The following is a 15,873-nucleotide window of genomic DNA, read 5'->3' as shown; positions in this document are numbered from 1 at the left end:
ACATTAAACACAAGTACTGTACATACTATTCTCACCAAACTGTGATAACTGTGATTAAATTCAGTGTAAACAAATGCCATATGTTGCCACCCCTAAAAAAGTCCTGCCCCCCTCTTGCCACCCCATAAATATTTTTCTAGATCCGCCCCTGCTCTCAACATTAAAGTGCAGCTTTGAAAACAGCCTCACACCTGTAAGGGTGTAAAGTTATTTTAGTGAATGAAGCTGTGTTACCCAGAACTCTGAAATGAAGTGGTCTCATCAAAGGGCAGAGCGTTTGCGGCCCTGATCGGTTACTCTGCTTCAGGACCAGCACAATATGAAGACTTTTCTCATCTACTGATTCCCATTTGGATCCTGGGAATGCTGTCCCAGATTCTGAATCCTCTCCTGAATGAGTATTTGTTCTGCAGTCATAAAACCAGCAACGTTCAGCTCGGTCTGACCTCAGCTGTCAGCGCTCCTCCTCCTGCCCAGTCTTCTCACAGCTCATATCTCCAGGTTCTGCCTCTTTGTTCTGCTCATTGCTCTGGTTCTCCTGCTCATCTTCTGGTTCTCTCAGAGGGGCAGCAGGGTCTCTGACTACCCCCTCCATCTCCACCTCCAGTTCCTCCTCGGTCTCCTCCTCCACTCTACCAACAGTGTCTGGGATAATCTCGACTTCAATGTCCGAGGAGTCCTCGCTCTCCTTGAACCACACTGTCTTCTGGCCCTCCTTCCTGCGCTGCTTGGACATGATGGACCTCATGCTGTACTCGTCTCTGTCCCCCCAGCTCCTCCTGGCTGAGGGGCTCCCCTTGGTGACGTGGTTGGTGTAGATGCCACAGGTGGAGCAGAGGCGGCTCCGTCTCTCCAGGGGGAGGATGCGGCTCCTGGGCTGGGGGAAGGTGCTGCGCCGGGGGATGATGTTGTTCCACCGCTTTCCGCCTCCTCCTCGACTTGGGTCGCTCTCATTCTGGAAGCCATCGTTGGTGAACTGTAGGGAGTCTCTGTGGCCGCTCCGAGGCTGGTCGGACCGCAGACAGGGCCCCAGGCACTGAAGGAGGAGAGGCAAAATGATTTAGAAATAAAACCCACCTTTCTACAGCAGTATTTTTTTCCACTGAAAACTGCAGAAGGAAAAACGTCACAGAGAACATTCCTTCAGTGGCAGGAAAATTACTTTCCTTATTGGAAGTCATTGTTTTTTACAACTAAATTTTCTAGAGCCTTTGTGCTAAGGACTTTCAATCTGTTTCTGGGTTGATCTGAATATACTCCTAAACATCATTGTCCTCCTGATGACCCTTTTTTTTCCTAATTAAAAAAGCTCAAGTAGAGGCTCTACCTATTTATGTTTGTGGTTGTACAATAGAAAAGGCTTTGACTGAAATTCTTCATAAAAACAATTTAATGTGTACATAGCACCTAATAGGTGTGATGACACTTTAACCACCACTCTTTGCTGCATTTCTAAAAACTGACCTTTGAATGTCTATTTTTTTATCTCCTCACCATCTTCCTCAGTACCTGCACTGCAAAAACAATCTAAAGATGAGTAAAAATGTCTTAAATTAAGTGTATTTACCCCAAGGGCGTAGGTTTGATTTGAACTTTGGTAGGGACACTATTGGTCGGGTGTCATTGGTGCTATGCAATATGCATGCCCTTTTTTATGCTCGATGTGAGCATCCGTACTGATAAGAGGAATTCATTGTTAAAAGAGAAAAGCAACATTTTGCTCCATTAATAAAAATGTTATAAGCTCTACACTCATTAGATGCTGTTTATCAATGTTTGAAGTATCACCGGCTCTGATGAATGTGGAATTAGGACTGTTTTCCACTTTGAAAACGGTTTCATTTGAACGACTAAGAGAGAAGGTAAATAAAGTATTTTCTTTTGAAGATATAGAATTGTGCAGAGTTAAACCCCACTCTTATATTTTTACCTACTATTCTCTCTCTGTATCAAGCAAAATAATACCTTCATTAAAATATTAACTTCACTATAAAAGTTGAACATCTGGGCTGTAGTTACTCTGTGTAGCCAATTTCATGTATTTCATCTGGGGCTGAAAAAAATGAATCATATTAATTGATTATTTCAATAATCGTCAACTAATTTAGTACGTGATTCATCATTAACTGGAGTATAGAGACTTTAAAACATACAGTAATATAAATGTAAAATGTGCCTTTCCCCACAGAGCAACCCACTTAGATCAGTTATTATATCAAAATTGTAAAAATAAAAACAAAAAAATGAAAACAGTAATATCAACTTAATATCGGTAAAAAGGAAATCCTCACATTTTCTTTTTTAGTTGGCTGTGGCTAAGAATCAGAAATGTTGATGGCTTACAGCCTTTATTTGCCCATTTTTCCAGCAGTCTTCAGAACTCCTGGCTGACTCAGAATATTTCGTTTTATAAAAAGAAAAAAAGGTTTTCGTTTTTTAGTGTACATGATATTCTTTTTTTTTATTGGGACTAGTTTTGTAGCCTAATATTAATTGTAGTAACCGCTGCATTCTAGTGTGAATAAATTTTCAATGTTGTGCTCCAAGCACACGCGGACTAGAAAACAGCCAATCAGAGAGAGAGAAGGCGGAACCTAAGGCAGAACAACCAATGAGAGTTGAGTTAAACAGCGCAGCACAGTTCCATGCGCTGCTACATGAAAGGGACAGGAGAGACCAGGCAGAGGAGCTGTGAGAGGAAAAGAAGCCACTGCTGCAATAACTACTGCTGTAAATTATAAACATGCTGCTCACATCCAATTATTGGTAGGGACAATTAGGTCGGTTCAAAATTTTGGTAGGGACATGTCCCTATGGTCCCTATGCAAACCTACGCCCATGATTTACCCTTAATTTGAGTAGGTAAATAAGATGATTTGCCAATGGAATTAGTCTTACTCTTTATATAAGAAAATTTGATAATATGCACTTGAAATGAGACAATGCAACTGTGTTTTCTTATTTTAAATGTAAATTGTCTTGTTCCATTGGCAACATGTCTCTTTTATCTCCTCAATTAAAGAACAAATGCACTAATTTTTAGATTTCAGTTTTTTTTCAGTGTGTGGTAGCCTGGTAAACATTGGTTCCCATTCAGACCTGTTTATCACCGTCTCTGTCATTTCAANTCAGTGTGTGGTAGCCTGGTAAACATTGGTTCCCATTCAGACCTGTTTATCACCGTCTCTGTCATTTCAAAGCTTGTCCCCCCCCCCCCCCCCCCTCCCATTACTATGAGTGTAGGTATTGGCCAGTTCATGCAGGGAGCTGTTCTCTTGCAGCCATTGTCTGACCTTAACTGATCAGCACACATTTGCCTTACTCTGATGTCATGAAATGCTGCTGCTTCAATAAAAAGCTGAATTTATTTTAGGGTTTTTCATGCATTAAAGGACCCAAATGTCCAGAGGTATTTTTGTTAAAGTGAATGAAATCACCAAACTCTAGGGTGCATCTAACACTGTATCACTGTAGGCTAAGAATCCAAACCCATACTGTTTGTTCTCAGACATTAATTACATGCATATTTGATAAATATCTTCTTTCCAGTAAAAAACAGGAAGTGCATTTATTTTGATATTTTCAGCCAGGTGTGTACCTTTACTGCTGCAGTTAGCTTAGCAGTAAAAATGTTGAAAGTCAGTTTGTCTTTCCTTCAGGATCCAAAGTCATTTATACACCTTTCACTTGGAGATATATTAATTTGAACATTGTCAAAAAGCTACAGCTAAAATGAACAGATTGTTTTGATTATTAATATCCCATAATTATCCATGGCTGCGATTATCCATTTACATAAAACCTGCACAGCAGCTGCAGATTGTAGCTCACCTACCAGCTTCTTCATTTTACTTTTGATTATATGAAAAAAAAAAATACTTAGAATTAAGTCTACAAACATGAAGAAAAAAACCCACATTGTTTGTTTTTGAACAAAAATATCTATATTTCCTGATGTGCAATACTGTGCCAATTTTCTAAAGAACTTTATATTTTGCTTCCAGGTTGAGAACTCACTATGGAGAGAATAGGGGGGACTTAACGTTTTTGCACAGTGTTGTGTCTTTTGTAAAGTTCCCTTTACCAAAAAAGCTAACCTCACAAATTTTCCTGAGGCTTGTGTTTTCCTTCCCCAAGCGGGAAACCAAGAAGCCAATCACGATGAGGGAGAGAACCAGGAGCGCTGCCATGATGAGGCCGAGCAGCGCCATGTCACCTGGCCGATAGCCGATGCTTGAAGGTGAGGGGATGGCCACAGCTGCAGTAGAGAACAGGTACATGATTCAAAATCACCCTACAGACAGAATTAGGGCTGCTAAATCATTTTTAGTATATTTCAGTAAGAATTACATCAAATGGGAATGTTTGGAGTGAAAGTCTTACCAGGTATGACCTGAACAGAAAGTGCTGCAGACCCAAACTCTCCTGTGGTTGAATCCACAGCTCGGAGCTGAAGCCAGTAAAAAATGCACAAAGTGTCAAAAATTAAGCAAAAAAACTTTTGGTAATTACAAGCAGCTTCATCAGTCACCTGAAGGGCGAAGGATTCGGTCTTTACGACTCTCTTCAGGATCACAAAGCCATCAGGGGTTACATTGACGTAGCTGCTGTACTGAACCTCATACTTCACATCTGGGTTCACGCCCTGAAACAAATAAATTCACCAACTAAAGGGGTTCCTTTTGCAGAAGATATTTAGCAAAAAATTTACTGATCCAGATTAAGTAGAAGACAAGTCATGTCTTCTTTGCTGACATTTGGTCAAAAACTTATTGAATTATTTAGGCTTTCACAAAATGTTAGTGTTTTCACATAGTGTTTTTTTTTAATAAATAAAGTAAAATAATTAAGGATAAATACACTTCATTTAAGGAAATTTCACTTATTTCTAGATTGTTTTTCCAGTGTAAGAAGTAATCATGAGAGTCACTCACACTTGCAAAATCTTCGTCTCGTGCTCGGACCCTGAAGGGCCTGTTGCTGCTCCGATCTCGGAGTATCATACTTTCTGGGACGGAGTTGCTGTAGATAAATCCTTCATATCGCTCTTTCTCAAAGCGGGGCGGGTTCCTGCTCTTCTTCATCACATCAATGGTCACCTGTGTCACTGCAAACTGATCCCTGTTGGTCACCTGTGACGCCTGCAGGGATAAAGGCCATGTTCAAAACCAGAGCTTTCTGTTGTTTGATAAGTTAAAATAATTATTGGAACACATTTTTTTTTCTACGTTACCAGAACTGTCAGAATGATCGGTCCAACGATATCTGCAACTTTCACCATTGTAATGTTTCCTGTGTCTTCATCAATTTGAAATATATTGCCTTCATTTCCTGAAGATCAGAGAAAATAATGTGAATAAAGAAAATACGAAGTTTTGATTTACACATCAATTAATTCCTAAATAAGACAGTAAGCTATTGAAACCTCTGCCTGTTTCTACAATGTCATAGAGCTAAGAATATATGTCTTACATGTGTATTTATAGAAAAAAATAAATGAATAAATAGACCCTGAGTTCTAGACTTTGGCGAAAAAAAGAATAAATGGGCTAAAGGGAAACTTTAAACCAAGGGTTGATTTTGTTGGTCTTAATTAAAGTTAGTTTATTATACTTTACACAATAAACCAATAACTTTGGCCACATTATATATGCTATTTTCCTTCTTCAACTATAGATAGAGAAGGCTAATTTTGCATAGCCAGGTATTTAATGTATTTTTATGGATTTAGTGATTAGATATGTTTACTGAATTTGGTGAGAAGCTGATCAAGGCAAGAAAGCAAAAAAAAAAAATCCTTCTGTATCTGCACTCATTCGGTACATTTTTCCTTTAAACTTTAAACTTTAAGAGTTAAGGTGAGAAATCTGAATTAATCTTTGATTAGCTTTAATAGAGTACATGCATAAGAAGTAAAATGTAACCCCATTGAGCAATTTGTGCAGCTCATATTTCAAAGCTATCAAATATATTTTATTAAGGGATAGAAAAACATTTTTCTAAACACCTCCAAAACAGCTTAAATACATTTTTTTACTTTAGAAGCGCAGCTACCATATGTTTCTAGTGTGTATGTTTACATACATTATGCATAAAGTAAATGATAACGATATGATTTTATTTATTTTATGTAAAACTATTCTTCTTATAAAAATCCTTATAAATCTGAAGTAAATTTGATCAGGAATAAATGTTAGAATTTTTTACTGGTATATGGAGACCTAAATATGATGTAATATGATGCAAAGAAAAAATATGATTCAAAATATAGCAAAACAAAATAAATATTGAAAACAATTAGCCTCTTGCATCCAACCTCGTAAGATTCTGTAGCTGATTGGCTCACTGCGGTTCCTGTCTCCATCTCTAGCGAAAACTGGTCCAGGCTCCAGCACTAATGGGCCTTCCTGTGGGTCAGAATCATTCCAGTTTACTTTACTGTCAGATAAACTAAACCACCATTAGATTCTCCTGAACAAACCATTAGGTTTCCTGTAAAGCATAACCATCTAAATTTTTTAACTCCTTAGAATAAACAAACTGTTTTTTTGCTGTTGGCTTACAGGCTGTTATAAAATGTTTAATGTGTGTATTAATAGCTGGATGGGGATGTGATCACAAACAAAAACCCTTTTGTTTGTGAACAAACAGTAATCAGTTATAAAACATTTAGAAAAAACTGGGTTACATCAGCCTGTTTCCCCACCAGTAAAGTTTGGGTAATTCGATAGTTAACATCAGATTGTCAGACTCTCTTGAACGCATCATACCTGCAGATTCAAATAACAGCAGTTGCATCATGATAGATATTTCCCACATTTTTAGTTCAGTGTTATCGTTCTGACCCAGTAACACACAGACCCACTTCTGGTGTAGACATTTGCTGTGAAACTTGCCTCCTTCTCAGTGAGATTGACTTTCCCTCTGTATCCGCCGCTCACACAAAGTTTGGCGATTCCCAAATTTGTCCTGAGACAAGGCTGGAACCATGGGGGCCTGTTGTCTACGTCCTTCACCTGCACCGTGATCATGGCCACAGAGGTAAAAAACGGCTCGTTGGAGGCCGAACCATTGAACGTGTCCTGGTGATGGAAGTTATATGTCAGGGAAAAAGAAAAGGAGCAATGAGTGGTGTTTAAAACCTTGTTTTGCACCTGCACATGCAGCACCAGAGAGATCTTCTGCACTACATCGTAGTCCAAGATGCTTCTAACCAGGATCTTTGGTGTGTTGATGTTCTCCAGACGGAAATATTTCTCCTGGGTTAGAAAACATAAAAAAGAAGTTTCAGTAAAATATCTATAATTAGATGAACTGACGAGTCTGATATGAAAAGAAACCATTTTAAAACTTTATCACACTTTCACATGACCTACTGGGAGGTGCTGTGGCCCTAAAAGCTTAACCTTTTGTTGAATCTCAAAGCTTCTAGCATTAAGTGACATTTTTGTGCCTCCATTTACCGCATGATTATTCATCTCCTTTGATGCCCACTTCCAAATGAAAATAGCGAACACTAAGGCTGCTGCTACGGCGGGCCTAAGTTCGGAATGGCACCCAGGCTACCACTATGCTTCTGATAAACAGAATTGTTGTTTTTTTTGCTTCAGTTATGTGATATGGAATCATGGCAATGGGTTTTCATCAGATCAAACTGATATTTTAATTTACCGTAATAGGATCTTTCTGATGTTTTTGCAGCTTTCTGCAGACTGGATTCTGCTGTCTTTGGGAATTTCAGGAGGGACCTGACGGGGTTTGGGGTTTATCAAAAGCGCCTTAAATAGTTGGAGGTTTGAATGTTAGGGTTCATTATGGACACTTTCACATCCAGAGATATGAGTAGAGTGAAATTTTTTGTTTTGTTTTTTCATAAAACTACCATCTTTACCAAAAAAATTATTTGTGCAATATCCTAATAATTTAACCCGTGCTGTAAAAAATATCTGATCAAAAAAAGACTGATTAGACATTAGGAAACAAATATCCTGTTTATGCTAAATGAAGGTATCTAGGCTGAGAGAAGTCTTACAGTTGCAGACTCTAATCTATAATATAGAGGCTCTGAATCAACATCCGTTGCTTCTATCAGTCCCACGCTGGAGTTCACAGGAGTGAGCTGCAGGATGCAGAAACAAAAAAGGTTAAATTAGAAGCATGAACAGGATTTTAGCAAAATGCTTAGAAAAAAAAATCTCTGTCTACCTCATTCACGTCCAACACGTAGTGGTTTTGCGCAAAGTTTGGAGGATTATCATTCACATCTTCTACCAGAACCTCAACAGATTCTTTCACCTGGAGGAGCGAGGGATAGTAAAGGTGATGTTAGCTTGAAGATTAAAGCACTTTATTTAATAAGAAAACTTTTTGTTTCTGGCTTAACTCACAGATGTTGAGCCAGACTTGCTGCATGTTACCCAAACCACCAGAGTTTTACTGGAAAGTGTCTGGGGAAGAGAAAATCTTTGTTACATATTCAGATAATTTTACATGAGCAAAACTATGCAGGGGTTTGCTATGATGTTTTTGTAGACCTTCTAAAAACTTCCTTTCAATTTTTGATGCTTATTTTCAGTACAGTTTTGTTTTGTTGGCCAGTGAAGTCTCACCTGAAAATCATTCAGGCTCGAAAAAGGCCAAAAACTTAATAGTATGAACAAATGTTGACATTTGATAACTTTCTAAATAATTGATCCACTTTTTATAAATTGCCCCATATTTTACATATTTAATCATAAACAGACATCATGGTACATCCACTGGCACAGCTTAAGCTAAGATTAACACATAGCTAACTTTGGTTAGAGTTATATAAACTACGGTATTACAGACTGTTTGTCTCATACGTGGATGTCCATTTTTTTTTTGTTATCACCAATTATTTCCCAAAATTACCTCATAATCCAGGCCTTTCTTCACCATCAATAGATTCCCTTTAATGTAAAACAAATCCTCTGGGTTCGATGAAATGCTCAGAGTCACATCGCTGACAGGAATGATTTTTACCACTTGGACGTCGACCGTGTTGTTTTCAGGGATTGTCACCGGGCCGGGAGGCACTGTGCAGACTGTGAGAGGGGGCAACAGAACCAGGATTCAGTTCAACAAATACAAAACAGACTTAACCCACTTAGACCTGCTCTGTCAGGAGGAATGGGCCAAAGTTCCAACCGTCAAAAGATTGTGTATCAGAAAATATAAACAGTTTAAATGGACTAAAAAAACATTCCTCTCTCATTATTCTGACATTTAGGAGATTAAAGTATTTGCACTAATCCTAACTGACCCAAAACTGAAAAGTTTAGTGTGACTTAAAGTCAGACAGAGAGAAAAATGGTCCTTTGTATTTTCTGGTTTATCTGTTTAAAATGAATTTCATCAACAAACTGCATGAGTTATAAACCTATTTCGGTATAAAGCTACATAGTTTTCAACAGTTTGAGTCACAATAAGAGTAGTGCATCATTTTCTAGGTCAGATGTTGATCTTCAGGACATAATAGCTGCATTTTATATAAAACTGTAACTGGAGCGTGTAACAAAAGTAATTTCCCTCTGGGATTATTGAAGTATTTCTGATTCTGTTTTTCTGACTCAGTCTCAATCAAAGGAAGACATTCCTTTGATTGAGACTGAGTCAGCATTTTTTGTTTTAGTTTGGATTCAGTTATCAATCAACCAGATTAAACTTGTATATCTGTCAGTAGAGAAATAATGTACAGCCATGTGATTTTGTCAAAGTCATCAAAATTGATTTAGTTTACTCTTGGCATGCAGCCATCTTGGAATCAGGATGCAAATCACAACCATAGAGCCATCCAAGAGTTAAACTGACCTCATTAAAAACATGGAGTAAGTTTCATGTTTTTGTCTTTTCCAGACTTTATTTAAAAAAAAGGGGGAAAAAAAGGTTTAATCCCAGACATAAGGTGCGATTAAAGAGAAACTGAGAAGATTTTGAAAGTAGGCCCTATGCAGAAAAAGAAGCAATAGAAGCTGCTACCCTGATCTAAACCCTGCACATCAATCTTTTTCTTCTTATTCTTCATCTTTTACTGGTTCTTTTATTCTGATTTCTGAATAAAAGCCCTAATATCACACATTGGAATAAAAGGAAAACTTGCTTTGGTACTCCCCATCAGAGATTATTGCTTGAAACTGAATTTTAAGCTGTTAAAAGCCAAGGAGGACCGCTCCATCCTGCATCAGACTAATCTGAGCAGTACTCACGTCTCTGAGCCCAACAAAGCGTAGAAAAGCAGAAGGCAACGATGCATCCGAGCAGAACATCCACAGGTTGTTTCTTGGATTTCAGTTCCATGTCCTGTTTCCAGAGGCAGCAGCGAATGAAGTCCAGCTGAGGATGAAGAGCCCGTGGTACCAGCTGGTACTCGGCCACATAATGCTCTGTCTGTGCTGCCCTGGAGAGTGGGAGTCGACTACAGTTGCGATGTTTGTGACTTCATCTTAGGGCCACATATCGCATTAGGGGCCTGCCAGCACCAGACTCACAGCCTCCCACTAAAATACTTGCATCTACTTTAGCCTGGTCTTGTCATTCTGTTCTGATGACCCTGAAGCATTCTGGGAGGAGTCCAGGAGCAGAAAGTCAGTGGCTGGAAACTTTCCTGACAGCTGAAGCACTGTCTGGGTTTAACAGACAACTATTTGGATCCCTCTTTTGTTTTAACATTCAGTAATAACAGGAAAACATTTGAATTACAACCACAGCAGACTTTCAGATTTCCTTGATAATTCTTTGCTGTTCTTTTTGTCCAAGCTCTGCAGTTGTGGCAAAATGTTGACACTGAACCTCATGTGACTTTCTCAGGCCCTCCCTGCAGCTAAGTATTTGCAAACACAGAAAGGCAAACAGTGCATCCAATTTTATAGAAATCAATGCGCTGATTAGATTGACAAACTGGCTTCAGATAGACTCAGTTGCTGATAATACGATTGGACTGACATGTAGTTAACCAGTCAATTAAAAAAAACAGACTGAAAGTGATGTTTTATTATAAAGAATATTCTTTTAGATTGATCACTGTGTAATAAATATAGAAATTATATTAATATAGGATTGGATATATTGAAGTCTCTAATCTTAAAACCCCAGGTTTTAACATGTTCCTGTCAAAATGTTTTTTTTTTTTGCTTTTTCTTTTTTCTTTTTGTTTTATAGCAAGATTTGAGATATTTCACATGTCTGCCTGGTTTTATTGCACATTCCATGAAAGCTTTATTTAAAGTTCCCTGTGACATCATGGTGGTAGCTAGCTGCAGGCTGTCATGATTACATGGTAAATAGATAAAGTTTATATCATTCTTTTCAAGTTGCAGTGACTACTAAAAGGGATTTAGATACGCTGGTTCTGGTCTCAGTTGATCTACGAACTTGGTGAAGATGCTATATTTCTTTCTCCACTGAGATCTTGTTTTAATTCTTTAGTGGGGATTTATGGGGTTTAGTTCTAGGGTTGATGATCTTCTTAAACATACTCTCTCTCTCTGGATTTACAATTTTTCATTTTCCTTATGCTTGTGATATTCCTCTTCATTGTTTGCCTACTTCCACTGGATATGAGCTGAGCTATCGTTTCTAATGAAATGCCCGCTCAGCATTAAACTCCAGAAAGTCCATCTGTAAACAAAAACCAAAAAATCTACATGTCGAACTTAAAGAGTGTTGCTTTGCTGCCTTTATATAAGTAAGATTTTTTTTTAAAAGATGCCGACTTTTAAAGTTAGTCTCAAATTCTTCTGCCTTGCATATTTTTGATCTTTTAAAAAGCTGCTAAATCCTTTCCCCCTTTGTAGAATTTTCCTTTCTGTTTCCATTATGTTTTAAAAAAAAGAATTCTATGTACATTTTAGCTTCTCTGAGCACATTTTGGTTGAAATTGTGGAATAGAAAACCCATACTTACAGTAATTTTCGAAACCCCTGCTCTAATTCTAAACACTGGGCTGCAATTTTCATGCTTTCGGCTCATGGCTCAAATACTTAGATAAAAAAAATTCTAAAATTCAACATCTTCAAACAACATAAACTCGAAATCAAGATGGGTTTTACAAATTTTATTTTTTGTTGAAAAAAGTAATTAGATAAATAAAATAAACGACTTGTTAATTTTTGTTAATTTTCTCTCTTAGTGTCCTGCAGGCAAAATCCTCCCAGCCACAGTAACGTATCCAGCCCTTAAGAGCCAAAAAAGGCATATCATGTCATAAATGTCGTATACTTGTATAGGACTCTTTCAAGTCAGAAGACTTGACCAAAGCGCTTTACACTAAATTTAGTCATTCAGACACACACCGGTCGTGGCAGGCTACAAGGGGCTTACTGACAAAAGTGAGGCTGCCATACACAGACACCACCTGGCTCTCTGACCACCATCAATAGGCAATGTCTTGCCCAAAGACACAACAACACTGAAAGCTGGAGCTTTAACTGAAGACAACCCTCTGGTTGCACAGCAAACTCCTGCATCTGTCACCCCTCAGTATAAAAACATGTCATTTTGAGTGTAGATCGTGGCCCTATTTGCTCAATAAATTGATATGATCTTTTGCTTCCAGTGCAGTGTGCTCTTTTTAAATGAAATGAAAAAAATCAAGTTTTATTATATGACTGAAACCTTTTTAAGACTTGATTAAGTCATAGTGATCCAAATATAGAAGTGAGTTTGACAAGGCCTGTTTTACACAAACACAAAATAAACAGTTGGAGTTGCTTTCCTCTCTGCCCTTCCTGTCTGATCCCTGGCAATAATAATGACAGAATGGGGCACAAAGAAGACCACATAGGGGCTTCACATGTGGACAAGACAGCACTGTGTGCCATATGACCCCCCTCCCCAACACACATACACACACACTGTGTGGGAACAACAGGCTCATGGTGTCATGACGTCACATCAGACTCATTCATTATGTGTCCACACACAACATGCAACTATTTATTCTGGGTTTATTAATACACAATTAGGAAACAGCAATAGTTGCTGTTTTGGGATTAGAACAGCAGGGAGCGCCAGAACTTCACACATAACGTAATGATAAATTGCCTGTATTTTAATAGCACCTCTTCAAGTCAGAGGGCTCCAAAGCTTTTCACACTCAGTCATTCCAACACACAATCACACACTGGTGGTGGTAAGCTGAGGTGTAGCCACAGCTGTCCTGTTGCACACTGATGGAAGAGAGGCTGCCATAAACAGGACCTCTGATCACCATCAGATGGTGAGTCAAGAGTCTGTCAATAACTGAGAATATTTACATTTGTTTAGATTTTGGCAGCAAGAAAAGCTGATGACATAACTTTGGTGAACACACAGGGGGGAAACAAGGTTTCAGTCCAGCTGGAATATGAATTTTCTCACAGATGGTCACGTCCAAAAACATTTAATCTGAGTTAAGTCAAATGTATTCATTTCAGATGAAATTTTAATCCAAATTTTCCAAATGATTATGATAACAAATGCTCAATTGTTGAAACACCCACTAACTCAAACAAGCATTGAATGTGATGGATTAGGCATCAGTGGGTCCTTCAGAGTACCTGCATGAAATGAAATACAGACATTTCATAACTACTTATTACTATAAAGGACTGCATGATCAAAAGTGTTCTTAATTAACTGAACTGCTTTAGATTCAATCTAGAATGAACTCACCTGAACTAGAATTACATCTTATTGGAACTGAGGTGCTGGTGACTTTGATGAGGTGGTTTAGATGCATTTCCACAACATGATGCCACCAACAACAACTGTTATAGTTGAAGATGTAGGATTCTTAGTCATAATGTTTCTATTTAGCGCCAAAAGTTTACTTTTAGTCTCATTTTAGCTGCTTCCCACTGGTTGCTTTGGCCGTACTGGTCCTCTGACCCATTGTATACAGGATTTCATATTATGTTTTGGTTTTTTTTTATCTATATTCTTGCTAATATTCCATAAAGCACATATTTACTTGCTGTCTTTATCAGCAGATTCTTCTGTCTAGTATGGATGTCTGCAATTTCCCCAGAGTCACCAAAGGCCTCCTGGCTGCCCCTCTGATTGTCTATTTCTAAGATCGCTTGGGGAAATGTTTGCATCTCCCAGCTCATCACAGAGTTCCTCCACGCAGGTCAAACTATTTCAGAATGAGCTTTATGTAAGCTTTGTTTGGCTTCATACTCTGTTGTTGGTCTTTGGTTTGGATGCTTTTAGTTTTTTTTTCCTGCAAAAACAAAAAAACCCTTTATAAACAAAGTCACCTTAAAGTCAGTTTAGGATTTTTTTTATAATTTAAAATACAATAACATCTATGTTTCAACCATTTTCCTTTCACTTCCCAATTCTGCCCTTCTTTTTGTTTGACAGCAACATAATATAGCTAAAGTATTTAAGTTTGTGGTTTTAAGGTATTAGAATATGAAACATTTTAAGTTTCAGAGTTCTATTCACATAAAACTACAATCTTCAAAATAAGGAAACAGAAAGATAAGGGGAGAAGATATAAAATGCACAACAAAGACATGAAGCTGAAAAGAACCATCTGTTCTTTAAAATATACTTCTTCTGCTTGTTCTCTTTTGATCAATGAGCAACAGTTTATGAAGGTTCTCATATATTTTAAAAGCTCATTTCCTTCTGATCTGTCTATCTATGCAGTGTGTAAAATGTCTAAATTCTCCTGTTTGACCTCAATTCTTTTCATACACGATGACAGCCAAGTCTACCAAGAAACTCTCTGCAGAGGAACTTCATTTAGCGTATGAGCATTTCCTACCAAAGATTAAAGGCTTACAGGGAAGTGAATCACTGCAGCTGCTGATGTAGCAACAGTGATTTACTGTTCTTTGTTTTGCACCATACTGACGTGTTTATGCAGAATTCTTGGTACTTTTTCTGACCCCCTTCCATACAAGAATCCGGTCACTGGTGATGATGTAACCGAATCTTGCTGGTGTTTAGCTTAAAACTATAATCCCATAACAGACCTACTTATTAGCATCTATGATCCATCAGTAGCAGTGAAACAGACTCACTTCTTAATACTGGGGTAAGGGCCTGGATTCAGGAAGTTACAACTCATTCAAATTATCCAATTTATTCCTGTAAAACCAAAAATAAACAAGCCAGAGGAAAAAAATTAGACCACAGATCACTCTATCTTTACTTTAGTATTTACCATCTTTTCTCTGAGATTTTCAAATCAGGCCTAAGTGGAGCTGGAGAAACACACTTTCTCTTATTTTAAAGGTATAGTGGAGGATGTTCTTTTTCCAGGTGGATCATCAAAATAAGTGGTCCTCCTAATTGTCAATTATTCTGGTGATATGTTTACGTAAGGCCATCCTACGTCCTCATCCCCATTTTCACTTACCGGTGGTGAGTCTGACATAGTGAAAAAAAATTGCAAATCATCTTTTGGAAAGTAAGCTTGTATGAGCGATGCAGACAGCAACTTTTAATTAATGCTCTCAAACATGTTTAATAGGTGTTCCCTCTCGGGAGCGGGTACAGGGTTATGCAGCTGTATTTTTTTTGTAAAAGTGGAGAAGGCGGGTCTTTTAAAAAATTTGCTAACATCTTCCACTATACCTTTAATAGTATTAGGAATTAACAAAAACTATCCACGAAAGGATGGATCCACACCTAATTCATGTCCACAGACATCATGAAATATTTTCAGACAATTTTTAAACCATATTCATAAAATCAAAAGTGACAAAGTGCAGATAACCTTTTATAAGGGATTGGTGATAAAAGTGTAAACATTTTTTTGCCCGTGTTTCAGTGTTGTAGTTCTCGAGATCGGTCTTGGTCTCAAGACCGGTTTCGATACCATTTTTTGATGGTCTCGGTCTCGTCTCGGACTTGACC

At 38.0% G+C, this 15,873-nt stretch overlaps 1 protein-coding gene across 1 annotated transcript; it reads right to left on the bottom strand.

Annotated features, from left to right (window-relative positions):
- Window positions 1-45: 45 nt before the first annotated feature.
- cdhr5 (cadherin related family member 5) lies at window positions 46-10,426 on the bottom strand. Its single transcript, XM_015371584.1, has 14 exons — window positions 10,230-10,426; window positions 8,896-9,068; window positions 8,388-8,447; window positions 8,206-8,295; window positions 8,033-8,119; window positions 7,155-7,259; window positions 6,897-7,082; window positions 6,317-6,407; window positions 5,234-5,331; window positions 4,935-5,141; window positions 4,532-4,645; window positions 4,384-4,450; window positions 4,098-4,258; window positions 46-1,036 (listed from the first exon to the last, which is right to left on the bottom strand). Exons 1-14 carry the CDS (start codon window positions 10,318-10,320, stop codon window positions 455-457), a joined length of 2,112 nt encoding a protein of 703 aa, XP_015227070.1. The 5' UTR covers window positions 10,321-10,426; the 3' UTR covers window positions 46-454.
- Between the last annotated feature and the right edge of the window lie 5,447 nt (window positions 10,427-15,873).

This window comes from Cyprinodon variegatus, unplaced genomic scaffold (assembly GCF_000732505.1).
Source record: "Cyprinodon variegatus isolate N-32 unplaced genomic scaffold, C_variegatus-1.0 Scaffold61, whole genome shotgun sequence".
Taxonomy (NCBI): Eukaryota; Metazoa; Chordata; class Actinopteri; order Cyprinodontiformes; family Cyprinodontidae; genus Cyprinodon; species Cyprinodon variegatus.
Note: the sequence above shows the minus strand (reverse complement) of the source record. Positions and strands in the feature narration are given on the sequence as shown.

Coding starts and splice junctions, on each gene's coding strand:
- cdhr5 (XM_015371584.1), bottom strand. CDS start 10,320: ATGGAACTGAAATCCAAGAAACAACCTGTGGATGTTCTGCTCGGATGC. Junction 5,142..5,233: donor CGATCATTCTGACAGTTCTG/GTAACGTAGAAA, acceptor TTATCCCTGCAG/GCGTCACAGGTGACCAACAG. Junction 1,037..4,097: donor GCCTCAGGAAAATTTGTGAG/GTTAGCTTTTTT, acceptor CTCCTCCTTCAG/TGCCTGGGGCCCTGTCTGCG.